At 38.9% G+C, this 15910-nt stretch overlaps 1 protein-coding gene across 1 annotated transcript; it reads left to right on the forward strand.

The window, feature by feature from the left end:
• The first annotated feature begins 14893 nt into the window (after window positions 1-14893).
• LOC149141658 (uncharacterized) lies at window positions 14894-15292 on the forward strand. Its single transcript, XM_089451297.1, has one exon. It carries the CDS (start codon window positions 14894-14896, stop codon window positions 15290-15292), a length of 399 nt encoding a protein of 132 aa, XP_089307423.1.
• Window positions 15293-15910: the final 618 nt, after the last annotated feature.

Here is a 15910-nt window from a genome sequence, read left to right on the forward strand (position 1 = left end):
TGCCAAGCCAGAAGAGTGCCCCACAACACGATGCCCATCTAATTCATAGGGAGATACTATATAGTCTACCACCTTGCTAGCCATCTGATATGTTTCCTGCAAGGCATACTATGTCAACTAAACCAAACCACAATAAATTAACATACCTTATCATAACTTGGGGAGGATACCTTGTCTGCAAGATCATCAAATAAGTGTGATGCATGCACAACATAGCCATAATAAAATATAGACATATATCAATAAGTGCATCAACGCATAACCATCATACTAACTAGGGTCTAGTCATCAATGCAAGGCCATATAAACAATGCATGCTATGACCTCGTGCATGACAACAACCATTACTCCAGTATACACACTTCCTCATGCAACTATCCACCTGCATAAGCAATGCCTAATTGTTATGCTCTTGACCTACGAGAAGATGCCAAAATACCAAATATGCGAAGAAATACAACCCAGAATACTGAACAGATGAGAAATAATAGCATGTATTTTATTATTCATAAAGGAAAGCAATGTTCACTTGCCTCTTCAAGGGGGAAACCTCAAATAGGGTGGGTGTCAATTACAAAATAAGACACGATGCTCCTCAATGGGGAGTCTCTATCCTTTATATGGGATTCATACATGCAATACCATGGGTCAGTACCATGGTTCTTATTAATACCATCTATCTAATACCATGGCCCATTTGCAACTAACTGTGGTCCCTTCTTTAAATGTGGGTAAACCACTTACAATTATTAATATGGGATTTATTGATTCTTTAACTAACTATAACTATGACTCGACCCTATCACATAAATAATGGTTGGACCCTAACATGCCCTCCCCCATAAAAACATCCTTGTCCTCAAGGCTGAAGCTGCAGAAACTGTTGAAGAACAATGGTTGGTTCCTAGGTCGCATCTTCTGGAGAGGTGTCTTTCCACTTGACGAGGACTTCCTTGATCGTGTGGTCGTGCAGGTGTTGTTCTCGTGTGTTAAGTACCTATTTAGGTTGGAGCCATATTGAACCTTATTCATACTATTCTAGTAGACTAGTTTGAATTCTGCAATTCTTCCCAACCACTTTCTTGAGGCATAAGACATGGAAGATGGGATGGATTTTTGTAGTGGGTGGCAAGGCTAGCTTGTAGGTTACTTCTCCGATGTGCTGTAGTATTTGCTCCGGTGCGTAGAATTTTGGAGATAATTTCTGACAACCCTTGTCTTTGAGTGATGTTTGCTTATATGGTTGTCGCCTCAAGAATACTTGATCCCCTTCTTGAAATGTGCGCTCTAAATGATGTTGGTCTGTCTATTGCTTCATGCAATTTTGAGCTTGATGGAGATTATCTTTGAGGTGGGCAAGCATGGTTGTACAGTTCTATAGGAGTTGACCCATTGCTTCTACCTTAGAGCATCCCGGGATATAAGAAGTAGGTGAAGGGGGGAGTTGATGATAAACTGCTTCATATGGAGTCATCTTGGTGGTGGCATGATAATTAGTATTATACCACCATTCGGCTAGAGGTAACCATTGTACCCATAGATGTTGCTTTTCAGAAGTGAAACACCTGAGGTAGGTCTCTAGACATTTGTTGACTACTTCAGTTTGACCATTAGTTTGGGGATGATAGGAAGTACTGAGTTGTAGTTGGGTACCTTGTAGCTTGAAGAGTTCCTGCCAAAAGTTATTGGTGAAGATCGGGTCACGATCAAACACAATGGAAGTGGGCATGCCATGCAATTTGAATATCTGGTCCATGAAAGATTGAGCCACCAAAGTGGGTGTAAAAGGGTGGGGTAGGGCGCAAAAATGAGCATACTTAGAAAGTCTGTCCACAACCACCATGATGACTGACTTGTTTCCTGACTTCAGAAGACCAGTAATGAAATCCATAGAAACATCCGTCCAGATTGAGGCAGGGATGGGCAATGGCTGTAAAGTGCCTGGGGATTTGACTGTTTCTCCTTTGTGGCACTGACACACATCACATTTAGCTACAAAAGTAAGAATTTCCTTTTTCATGCCTGTCCAAAAGAATGAATGTCGAGTGCAAGCATAAGTCTTCTGAAAGCCTGAATGGCTTGCAGTGGGAGATGAGTGCAACTCTGCCAGAATACGACTTTCGAGGGTGGATGTTGGTGATATCACTACTTTGTCTTTGTAGTGAAGAATCTCATCCTGCCAAGAGTAGTCCGCTATGGAATTTGGATTTGCTTGCAATTTATTAATGAGTTGGGAGAGTGAAGGATGTGAAAACCATTCCTTGTGAGCCTCTTCAATCCACTCTAGAATGGGAAGAGAGATTGCTAGTAGGGTGCTTTCCTCCTCAAATTGGCATGATAAAGCATCTGCTACAACATTTTTTCGCCGTTTCTTGTAAATTATCTCATAATCATATCCCAACATTTTGTCTAGCCATTTATTTTGTTGTGGTGAGGATAGGTGTTGCTCCAAAAAATATTTAAGGCTTTGATGGTTTGTGCGGATTTGGAAATGCCGCCCTAATAAGTATGGTCGCCAGGTCTCCACTGCATGTAAGATGGCCATCATCTCCTTCTCATAGGTAGATTGTCCCAAATTTGTCCCACTTAGTTTTTGGCTAGTAAAGGCCAAGGGTTGATCTTCGTGCATTAAGGCAGCCCTAATACCCGTACCTAAAACATCACATTCAATCACAAAAGATTTGGTGAAGTCGGGTAGTGCCAATATGGGAGTGGAACACATGGCATGTTTGAGATCTATTAATTCCTGTTTCGCTTCATCATTCCAGAGGAATGAATTTTTCTTGAGAAGGTGAGTGAGGGGTCTAGAAATGCGACCATAATTGTGGGAAAATTAGCGATAGTAGCCAGTGAGACCCAAAAATCCTCTCAAACTCTTCAAGGTCTTTGGTTGGGGCCAATCCTACATTTCCTGAACCTTTTTGGGATCCACCCTGACACCTTCACGCCCCACAATGTGGCCCAAATACTCGACTTCTTTCATGCCAAAAGAGCAGTTGGACAATTTGACAAATAATTTATGCTTCCGGAGTAGTTGCAAGAATTGGTCTACATGCTGAAGATGTTTTTCCTAGGTGAGGATGTCATCAAAGAAAACAAGGACAAATTTTCTGAGATATGGTTTGAGCAGGTGATTCATGAGGCTATGAAAAGTGGATGGGGCATTACAAAGACCGAATGGCATTACGAGGAATTCATAATGGCCTTCATGAGTTCAAAAAGCAGTGTTTGGAATGTCTACTTCTTTCATGCGAATTTGGTGATAGCCTGAGCAAAGGTCTAGCTTAGTAAAGAATTGAGCCCCATTCAGTTCATCTAGCAAATCATCAACAACTAGGATGGGAAATTTATCTTTGACCGTCAGCTTGTTTAGGGCCCTGAAGTCTGACACATACACCATTCCCCATCTTTCTTGAGCACCATGACCACAGGCAATGAATAAGGACTAATGCTAGGACAAATGACACCAGCTTCCAGAAGTTCCTTGAAGATTTTTTCAATTTCATTCTTTTGGACGAAAGGGTATCTATGTGGGTGCACATTTGGTGGTTGTGCCCCTGGGACCAAAATAATGTTATGATCATGTTCCCCTCTCGAGGGTGGAAGCTCATGAGGTTTTTCAAAGACCTGCAGATGGTTGTTTAAGACCTGTTGCATCTCAGGATGAATATGAAGAGAAGTGGGCTCAAAGGCCTGGATGGCATGAAATTGGGCGATAACTCCATGGTGGCCCTTTTTTAACAACTTTCCATTCGATGCGAGCTGATGATAGAAGGAGCACCTGTCTGGAGTTCATGGAGTTTATGCGTGTGGTCATTCTAATTAAAGCTCATATATAACTCCTGGAAATCCATTGTGATTGGGCCGAATGTGCAGAGCCATTCAGCCCCCAAGACAATGTCACAGCCACCCATGTTGATCGCAAACATGTGGGTATTTAGGTGGTAATATCCCATCTGAAGTTTGACATTTTCACAGTGGCCGTCACATTTCATTGTCCCCCCATCAACAATCTGGACCTAGAAATTAGAGACTGCTCTGACAAAACAATGGATAAATTTATGCATGCTACCACTATCGATCAAGACTACTACAGGGTGATGTTTAACAAAACCTCTGATTTTGAGAGTTTAGGGAGAAGAAATGCCTACCAAAGCATGGAGCGAGATAACTAGTTCTTCTGGTGTAGCTGGGAGCTCATTTTCCTGTTGGTTGTCCTCATCTTCCTCCTCTTGTTCCTCAAAGGGTGGGGCTTCCTCAGTAGCATCAATTTGAAAGAATTTGGGTTCCTTGCATTTATTCCTCAGGGAGTATTCGTCATCACAATAGTAACACAATCCTTGCTTTCTTCTTTCCTCCATTTTTGTTGGTGACACATTTTGAGCCTTAAGTGTTTGGGTCGTGCTCACAGCCTGGGTGGGGCATCCCTTGGCTATGAAATTTGGACGAGGTGACTGGGCTGCCAATGCGCATTCCACTTCATGAGCCATCGTGCAAGCTGCCAACCATGTGGCTGGGTGGTGCATCCAGACGTGGGCTTGTATGGCGTCTTTGAGACCACTGATAAAACATTCCAAGTAGAATTCATCTGTCAGACCTCCTGTGTAGAATGCTAATCCTTCAAAGGATGTAATTTCGTCCTGTACTATGCCTGTCTGTCTGAGATTAGTAAGACGACCCAAAAAATCAGATTCATGTTCAAAGTGATCAGAAAGGGCTTTTGAGAATATCTGCCAAGTAATTGGCCTTGCATAGCATTTTTGTTGCCACTGCCACTATTGCCATATTTCTTAGTCCAAGTAAAGGCTTCCCACACTTAGCTTAGTCTCATCATCTTTGATGTGACTCAATGTGAAATATTGGTCCATTTGTGATAGCCATATTGCCGGATGAGAGCCATCAAATTTGTACATGTCCATCTTGGGTGGTCGAGGGTGGGAATGTTTGTGGTTTCCATGGAAGTGAAGAGAATGGCTAGATTCACCGTCATGGTCTTCATTAAAAGCATATGCCTCTACTTGTAACACTGACTTGCCCTTTGTGACTGTGTCATTTAATGACTGAATCTGCCTTGTTAACTCCTCCAACTTTTTTTCAAGGGTGTCCATCTTCTCATTGGCCATAGCTTGAGCTCTGGTTTCTACCATGCACAAATCCGGTTCACTTGTCGTCACTGTGAAAAAATTTGGGATCACCTGAAAATTTGAAGCTGAAAAGTGAATGGTACCACCTTGCTCAGCTCGTTGTCCTGATTCTTATGGGCTAAGTCTCCTATAAGCGTTCCGGGAGGGCCTCAATTTAAAAAAAAAAAAAATTCTCTTGCTTTTTTTATTTTGTTTTGTTTTGTTTTTTTTTTTTTTTTACTTCGAAAGGAGTTTTACTCCTCGCTTAGGAATACTGCAGTAGCCAATTCTCAGAAAAGTTAATCCTGACCAATGTCCTACAAGAATCACCCCAAGGTATAGGAGCCACAAGCCTCCCTCCACAAATAGTCAGATCTGTCTATGAAACCCTCAACTGCAGAGTGTGAGTAGGAATGTGGTAACGACCGAAACCCCACTGCTAGATCTGAATGGCGGATCTGATTGTTGCGGCTGCGACAAAACCCAACTTGCTAGATCTGATTTGGCAAAGAAGATGATGGGTGATCTGTAGAGAGGCAAGGGAACTATGGTCTCAAGGAGTGTTAGGTGCTAGAGATCGTAATATACATAAGGGTCTAACAGTACTACTCGGCCCAATGTTCAGGGCACTAACTAAGGAGGATCAACCATACCCTTAGTCGTACTACCCAACTACCCTATCATATGCATGATTAATCTCCCCGAGTGCTGTTCTCGGTGTACTGTAGCAGCAAGACAACCAACGATTTATCTACGGAAAGGTTTCAGGTGAGCCTAGGGGGCTTCCGATATACTGAGAGGGTACATGGAAGACAGTTTGTGCGTGGTTCTATCTAATGCGCTACTACTCAAAGGGGTACCCATAGGGGTTACAAGGGATTCCAACAAGCGTGACCACCTCTTGTATTTCCTATGTGAATGCCTCCCCAAATCTGCAGGTTTATGTGCTCAACAACAGATCTCGTGGTTTAAAGACACCAGAGCACGTCTCTAGCTAAAAACAATTCTGCTAAAAATGGAGATCTCACCTGCCCTGGAAAGTGCTCTGATACTAGTTTTTATGCTCTTGACCTGCGAGAAGATGCCATAATACCAAATATGTGAAGAAATACAACACAAAACGGATGAGAGATTACAAAATGTATTTTATTATTCAAAAAGGAAAGCAATGTTCACTTGCCTCTTCGAGGGGGCAACCTCTAATAGAGCAGGGCTCGATTACAAAATAAGACATGATGCTCCTCAATGGGGAGTCTCTATCCTTTATATAGGATTCATACATGCAATACCATGGTTCTTATTAATACCATCTATCTAATACCATGGCCCATTTGCAACTAACCGTGGTCCCTTCTTTAAATGCGGGTCAACCACTTACAATTATTAATATGGGCTTTATTGACTCTTTAACTAACTATAACTATGACTCGACCCTATTACATAAATAAGGGGGTTAGGGTTGGACCCTAACACTAATCAACTACACATACACATAACCGCATGTAGTTGAGAATAAGCAACCAATTCTTGTAATCAATCTATAAGACTAATGCATGTAACCAAATAACCAAGAGTGTAACCCAACGTAAAAGGATGTAATCAAGATGCATATAATTGTAGAACTAGTCATACACTCATGACGATGCATTCCATAAAATCGACATCAAGCTCGTCATTATAACCTTACTACTACCATGATCAATATGATGCAGTGCAAAAAGCACATGGAACGCAAGTGTTTGATCCATACACGCAATTGACATGCATGCATAACCAACACATTCACCCATATCTATAGCACCAGATATGACCCAAAGAGAGCACGACCATGCTCTGATACCAATCTGTAACACCCCATCCCAGTTCTACCCAAATTAACCATGCTGACTGGGGTAAACATGAGGAGATATTCTACTACAATTAGATTCGACCTCCTATGTCACCTTAAGGAATTGGAATCAATGGAACATCACTTATAGTCATCCCACATCATCAACTAAACCCTCAGGAGACAAGTCAGCCACTCAGAAAACAAGTCCCTAGGTCCCACTGCTATTATGCAACTCTTAGGTCATAGTTTCTCTCATGCTATGGGCAAGGGAGTGACTACAAACCCAAATTCACTCTCACAGGTCTTCCTGCTAGCGATTGTGGACCAAAATTGGTAGTTATGTGCTAACGACCCCGAAATTCAAGCCACTTTTCTAGCCTAGAATCCTCGCCTCTTCCCAGAACTTGTTGTAATTTTCAGAATTCATTAAAAACATAATAATGCTGTCGATAAAACAAAAATCACCCTCAAGACTAGGCCTGGGCATCACTAATCTGGACCGAAATTATGTCAAACACTTGGCATCAATGCAACCTACAGGTCTAGGATACAAGACAAAACATAAATGACTGAAACAACTTATGAAATGTAATTCGAAGGTTCACCTTCTTCTCCATTGAACTACAACATCATCAATTAGGTCTTGCATCCATCCATTTAATAGTTACAAGTAAATATATGAAATAACACTGACAAAAACTAGTCATTCAACCATGCTTATAACCAGCATAAAATCATATAAATATTAGAGATATGATAGCCATTAAACACAAATATAAATTAGTGAAAAAGCAATAGAACTTAGCTTTTATTAATCATAGGAAAATCTGACCAGGTTCGAGACTTCCACGTACCACCCGACCATAGACATGGCTGAACCAAATATCTCTTTCAGTCAGTCACCCCTATGACATATTCCAAGCATGAATGTGGGATCTCATAGAACAACCAATCCAAAAACAATTAAGGGAATCCATAGGTTAAACCACCTCCACCCTCATCAAACCGTGATCACACCAAAATCGGTGCTTCAATCACAACCAAACATAACTTGGAATTCCATCTGGAATCCATCACTATCCTTGAGGAATTTTTTGTATCCTTGTCTCTCAGGCTTTACCGCAATCCAAACCCGGATCACTAGGCCCTAAATCGAGACCACTCCCTCAAGATTTACCATGTATCCCACCAAAACCAATCAAGGGATTCTTAGGCATTTGGGAATGGACCTTGAGACCACCTTTGCCTTAGATTCTAAAATCCATCTAACAAACCAAAGCTCAAAAACTAAAATAAACAACCCAACATACCATGACATCTAGAAAAAGGCTAAGCTATGCTGAAATCCAATATCATAACCTGAATAAACCATGCCACCAACAACAAGAGAACCATACACCAACATGCAAAGCCATGCATGTCCAAACCAGCTAGGAAATCACACATGCAAAAAGTTACCTGCAAGTATTCCTGCTGAAGTTGTTTGATCTTGATTTCCTTTTCTTGTTCCTTGCTTTTCCTTCCTTGATCCAAACTAGAGTGCTCCAAGAAAACTCTAAGTGACCAAGAGAGTGAGAGAGAGAGAAATAATGAGAAAGCTCCAAACTTGAATTGGCTAAAGGTTGGACTGACAAAAACTATGAACTGGTCCTCAAAATAATTTTTATGAATGAGGACTCTATTTTCTTCATTTTCCATTATTTTCCTTCAATTTCCTGCTCGCATGCAACATGTGACCTTTCACCTTACTTTTCTCCTAATTTCCTTTATTTTCATAAATAAATATGCCAAAAATGCCTTTTTTCCTTTTAATGCCTTTACCTTAACCTTTGCCAATTTTCCTTACCCAAAACACTCATCCAGTGATGCCCACTAGGATATCTTTTCCCAACATTTAGCTTGGAATATGTGTCCCTTACTTGTGGTGTTATTTTGCCTTTATTAACTTGTATTACATGAACTTTTCACAAGGTTTGTTACAGCTTCTTTAGCCCATCATTAAACCTTGGGAATAATTTATTAGAAACATGAACAAAACCTATCTCAAATATGAAATGGATTTGTCATTTCACATTCTAAACTACTCTAAACCCATTAATTTTTAGAGTATTGGGTTTCTTCAAGATAATTCATCTTCACCTACATTTGTTCCAATTCCATAGCCACTTCAAGTTGTCAGATGCCAACAGTGTAATCAAGTTTTCCATTTGAAAGATCAATTTTTTGGTCTTCACCCTGTGAGCATTGCGGAATACATACTCATCATTCAAACAATGTTCCAGACACAAGACTCCCGCAAGAGAAAAAATTCACCTTGGATGTATCGCTTCTTAGGAATGATCTTCAACTACCAAGAAGATATATTTTTCATTCCTTAGAGTTCAATCTTGAGTTATGACATGCCTTGCAGTAGAGATATCTTCATATTCTTACCTTGTATTTGACAGGGGAATTGATGGTTAGCTACTAGCTTCAAAAATATATCAAGTGAACCTGAGCAATAGCCTGAAACAGAGCTAGCTTCTATAACCTAGAGGTAGAGTTAGAGTTATAAGAAAAGGAAAATTTATGTTCCATGAGCATGGTTTGGTTTGTGTGCAACCTTAAACCACCATCAACAGAAGACTTTGGTTTTTTCTAGCAAATTCATCAGTTTTTGGTCTTCACCCTGTGAGCATTGCTCCATCATGAGGGAGCAGGTCTACTTTGTAGAAGATTTTAGCTTCTAGCTAAATTCAAAATTGTTCTAGGACCTGCTTCAAGCCTAGTTCCAGAGTTGGTGGCAAGCCTTAAACAACCACTAATAGAAGTCTTTGAGTTCTACTACCTCATTTTGTTTGTGGTATTCCTTAAACAACCATTTTAGATAGCACATCCAACCATTGACTTTTATACATTTTTGTTTACAGCTCTCTTCTTGGACTCATATGCACCCCTTCAGATAAAGGTGGGGATGCTGGAAATATAATCCTTAGGGTTATGTGTATTTGTCTCATTCACTTGAATGGAAGGTGAAAATACTCAAGTGAAGGCCAACCATCATAGAGGTCTAAGAGACCTCTTGGAAGGTGAAAAGAAAAGGTCAATGAAAAATGTATTTATATGTACATCTTGTTTATAAAATGGGATCACACAAGTTATCTAAATTTTCGTAATAGTTTTTTTGTTTGTTTAATAAATGGAATGCAAACACATGAGTTATTCAAGTCTTCGCATTACTTTGGTGACATGTGTTTAACAATACATCAAGGAAAAACTCCCACAGGTTGGTTGAGTTGATGAAGATTGTACATATGTAGGATTCTTACCTCTTTGTCTAGTTTTTATCTAACCTCTTGAATTGATACTAAATCTTGTAACTAGATCATCATTCTTCATAATATTTTTCTTCTCCTTCCCTGTTGATGTATCCACTTCATTGTATGCAATCCTTTCACGATTCTTGTAAACAAATATCCATATCTTACTAATGACAAATGTAGAATAAATAACCCTTTAGGGCCAAAACATTTGTTTGATTTAACTTCTTTCAAATTGAGGGGCTTCAATGTCTCATGTATATCAAATAAGTGTGAATATTTCTTCACAACAATTTCTATTATCTTGAGTGGTAAAAAAATAAATTATTTATTCTTCTTGTTTTCAAACACAGTTAACCAAGAAAAATATTGCATATATACCTTTTCAACAAAATATTTGTCGCATACAAATACAGGGATTAATAGGGGACTTCCTTGATATCCATAAATTACTATATATGTATAACTCTTCCTACACATATACCCCTTTTCCCTTCAAGAAATCTTGTGCCTCTTGAGCCAACCCCCGTGGTTCAACTCCAATCAGTATATGTCTAAATTCTATAACAAAATTATCTTCGATGAGGAGAAGTAAGAAGGTGCTTTATGCCCCCATAAAATGGGATACCAAAATTGCATTAGTTCTATCTTAGAGTTCAATTTACTCATCAAATATAGGCCATTGAGCAAATTACAAAAAAATATTTATAGTATAAGATAAGTTGTCATAAAAAATGTTTGAATCTTCAAATAATTATCGGATTGAAAATAAATATCATAAAAAATTACCTCTTCCTAGTCGAAGATAGTCTCCTTCTTAAATGAAAAATATGAAATACATAAAACTAACCGGGGTATATGGGACGCTGAACCTCTTCTCATTATATGCATGAAAAAATAAGAAAAATATCTATAAGGCTCCACTAACATTGAATATTAGTGGATGAAAGGGTTTTTGAAATGTGCATTGATTAGACAATGAACTCCTCGAGAACATTCACACTCCAGCCTCAAGAGTCCTAGAAAGAATCTGTTTCAAGAGGCTTAATTTTCTGATTTGGTTCCAATAACCTCATCATTCTAGCGAAATCTTTTGGAGTCAATAGCATTGGGTTATTTCCGTGAAGATATACTCTAACAGTTCTAGTCATAGAATCAATGTCGTGACCACACCATTAAATGAGTTCTTTGAAATCAAAGGCCTTGGGAACATATCTAGCATTAACAAGAATACTAGTCCAGATTTTATTGTTGAGCTTCTACTCAGATGTCATATTCAAATACCATTGGTATGCCATTAACCAATGGAATTTTTTATCACGTCAAAGGAGTGAATTAGTTGTAACCCCATAAAAGGACTCCTTTCATTTATTTTCCATATTGCTTTATTCCTTCAAAGCACTTTGATATGTGTGAAAATTCAAGTGTTGTAAGGGGATAAACCATTTTTATAAGAAAAGATGATATTATAGTACAAAATGTTCATATGCATAGAGAAGTAGGAGTGTGGATGGATAGGAAGTGCATAGATTTAAGTGTGTGGAGGAATGGTTGTGTGGAGAAAAGGGGGTGGAGCATCTTTGATGCATAAATGAAAATTGGCAAAGAATAAGAGTGCTGCAGGTATAACTATGTGTGGTGGTGTGGAGCAGAAAATGTGTGGAGAGTGGGGTTCTTGTTCAGTGTAAGAGGTTCCACACAATGTTTAGAAAAGTGACCAAGTATGGAATGTTCATAGGAAAAACATAAATATGGATGTTTTGGAAGGCTAATGAATAATTATGATGGGTCATGCTTAGTTAAGGTAATACAAGAAAATAGGTCAACAGGCTCATATTTGCATAGTATGTGAGAGACATACCACCAAAGAATGAAGCAAAATTTTGAGTTACAACCTAGCTTTGATGCCATTGTTGGACAAAGAAATTAACTTCACACTTCATTGATTTTCCATTAACTCAATCATTTATTTATACAAGTTTTTGTGACTTTTGGTTTTGTCTTCAAAGGTTCAATGTCTCTACCTATTCTATCTATTCAAATTTCTCCTAAATATTTACAAAATATTTATAAATCACCACAATTCCTAAGGATCACGTGTGTAACTCATTCAATGGCCTATCATAATGAGACACTCTTTGACATGCTTATGAGATTCCCCACATATGCAAGGGGCTTTTCTCCATGGTCTAAACCTATTGGTAGTGGAAGCACCATATTGTGGGAAAAGAAACAATCATCAATATCAATGATCACGCTCTATGATTTATATAAATACAAGGCAAGTTGTATAACCACCATCATAATTGATTTATGTACCTTTGATAGTTTCCCTTGAACATCAAGTGCAATAATGGAAACACTAATTAAGTTACAGTCTAGCTTAGCCAACCTCAAATTTTAACATTTACCATGACCCTTAATTGTTATGACATGAAACTTCATATTGTCCCACATCATGATAAAGATCCTAATAGTGTTGTTACATACCAAACACTAGTTTTCACACTTTGGCGTTGCTTAAAAAAAATATAAAATGATTGGAGAGACGATTGTATTAAAATGGTAAAACAATTTGAAATAAAAAACATAATGACAATGTCACTTAAACATTATTTTTTATCAAAACTCCTAACACAACATTAACAAATATATCAAAACATGCATCATCTATATCATCAATACATTACATTTATAAAACAAATATCATACAGTCCTCTGCTCTCTCTAGATAAACCTCAAAAATAAGTGTCCATTGATATTATATAGCAAAATCACAATTATCTTTGTGTGATTATTGAGATTAACTATTTCAAACAACGCTTTCATAATTTACCTGATTCACTTATTTCTTACATCATTCCTAGATTCCTTGCATCATCCATCACGCATTTACATCATGCATATTTCTTGCAGTATTTCTTTTATTTTCCTAAATATATATAATGTTTACTCATTTTGTCGTTGACATTGTTTCTTCCTTGTCGCCTCGTGAATTTTACTAGCCCTCGCCTTTTCTTTATGCGATTTGAGCCAACTGAGCCGCCCTTAAAAAAAATTAGGGCCGGCATGACACTGTATTGGAACCTATAGACTTTCGTAGTTCTGAGTTTCACTTCCAGATTCTTTTCCCCATAATATATATATGATGGTTGAACCGATCACAATATTCTTTATATATTTTGCGCGGAAATTATAAATAATCTGCGAAGTGCATATTCATTGTCCGCTTTTAGCCATCGGCGGTCCCTCTTCCACGGAGAGTTATCGTCCTAGTATATAATGAATTACTCGACCCTTCATATGACCTCACAATTTCTGTCAGTCTTGCTCGGTGACGGAAACCATAAACACTCGGGAATCACGACGGGAAATTTTGTTTGAATGCTTTGCAATTATGGGGGAGTCAGGACGGCAACAACGTTATAACGCCGTTCACTTTATTACATTAACCAGGTTTTAAGTCTAACGGAGGCCCGTCTGCGTTCCTGTGGAATACAGTGGTCAACATTGGCGTTATCCTCTAATCGCCAGATTTGCAAACGTCTCAAAGCTAGGTAACAAAAGGCCGTGTCTTAAGGAAGCGAATCTTGCGGCAGAATTTTATTGGAAAGCTCCCGTCAATCTGTGCAGGGGAGGTCTCCAGTTCGAATCAATTCGGTAGTCGATCCACTTTCAACGGCCTATTTACAGTGTTGCTAAATTGATTTCACCGGTAAATTTCTTCCTTCAATTGTATTAATTTTCCTAGCCATTGAAAATCCGTTAGGTTTTGAGCAACGCATCCTGTTTGCTCTGGAGAAACGTTTTTCTTTAATTTCTGGCATCCAAACGATGTTTGGAGTTCTTTGGATTTGAGTTACCTGGCGGGGAATGAGAACTTTCAAGGTATTGGCTTATTAAAGATCTTAAATTTCGGTTTCTTTGAAGTTTCATAACGAATTTTGCGGCGAGAAAGCGTGAATTTCAAAATTCCTTCAGAAAACTTCTACCGGTTGGGAACTATATACAGAAATTCGAGCAAGATCAAATTGAAATTCAGTTCATCGGCGGATTTGCCATCGGATGTTGAATCTTGAATTTATTTTATTTTCAATCACGTAACACTGCTAGATTTATCCTGACAAAGAATTCGGAACCAGCGGCGGAGGTGTCGAATGATGAAAAGTCGCTTTAAAATTTGCCTGAAGGTCGATAAGGATCTTTTTGTTAGCATTTGGGGTGACCGGGCCTTAAACTGTTGGTAGAAAGGCATGCTGGCAACGTGAGCAGAGCAGGAATTTAGAATTGTAGGGTTCTTACCATTAATATTTTGTGAAGTAGGACAATAATAAGTTTACAGAGGAAATACTAGGTGAAAGAGCGATTGCTTCCGTTTGAAATTTAAAGAGTAGGTTATTCATTTAGGAAAGACATAAACCGGATGATTTTCTCATTTCTTCTGTTGCAGAGATTGATTTAAAGATTTAAAATTTCCTGAGATTTTTCATCTTTTGAAGTTTTAAAGAATCTTGATTCACCGTTTTTGCAGGATGTTAATTTTCTCATGAAGCGGGCTGTCCATTAGGTGTGCGGGTTTCAGCTTTATGATTCGTATACTAGTGAGGATAATTAAAGTTTCCTGAGAAGCAGGATCCGCCATGGCTTTACCTATAACCATTCCAGGAGTTTTATGGAAGGTTTCCAGAGGATTGAAAGCATGCGCGGCCCGATGCAAAAGCTTTATTCTTCAGCCACTTTTCGTATACACCATTTTGTGGACAACATTTCTGGCAGCAGTAGTGACAGTTGCGTCGGTGAGCCCTGAATTGGCATTCACTTCCCGTTTGTCACCGTCTACAGAATTCTCTCTGGCGTGCGATGACCTTCAAGGGAATTCTTTGAGGTTGCCGTTGGATAAGCCGGGAGATGTCATATGCCTGCCTGCTCATATGGTTGGAAGATCAAACATGGATTTCCTGGTTCCTCCCATCTTTGCAGCCATGGTTGTGACAGCTTCGGCCTTCTTTGTCCACGCGGTGGGCCTCTGGGAAATATGACATGACACTAAAGCAGCAGTTTGTGACTGTCTAGTCAAGATCCCAATCTGAGCTTTTTGTTCGTTGTTTTTGGATGACCGAAGCATCATCTACCTAGACTGCAAGCACCTTATGGTCCTACCGTGTGTGCGGGAGCTATGCTTTAAAGTATATCCTAGGGAGTCGTTGCATATTAGGTTAGTTGGAGATGCCACTGAATTTACTTTTTAAAATTTTGTTGCTGGGCTCTGAAAGGAAGTGTCCCTACCTATACAAATGTATTGCGTGTCTTATTTGTGTGGTCTGAAAGGTGTCACTAACTATATAAAAAAGTATTGGATGTCTTATTTGTGAGGCCACCTTATCAGTGAATTGCTGTTGAGGTGTCATGTAAAATGTATTGCATGTCTTATTTGTGTGGCCACCTTATCAGTGTATTGCTGTTGAAGTGTCTCCTAATATAAGAAAATACGCTGGGTTTCTATCTTATAATTTGCAGGGCAAGAATCGATTTCCATTTGAACTACTCTTTGGATTTTTTGAATAATATCTTGAAATGTTATATTCGCTGTCACAGGACCTTTGGTCTATAATATATTACGAAAAGTTTTACACTCAAAAGACCCACCAAGCGCCAAA

The sequence above is a fragment of the Pinus tabuliformis genome, chromosome X, assembly GCF_031772625.1.
Source record: "Pinus tabuliformis cultivar Carrire ecotype Pingquan chromosome X, CPIR1, whole genome shotgun sequence".
NCBI classification, from domain to species: Eukaryota; Viridiplantae; Streptophyta; class Pinopsida; order Pinales; family Pinaceae; genus Pinus; species Pinus tabuliformis.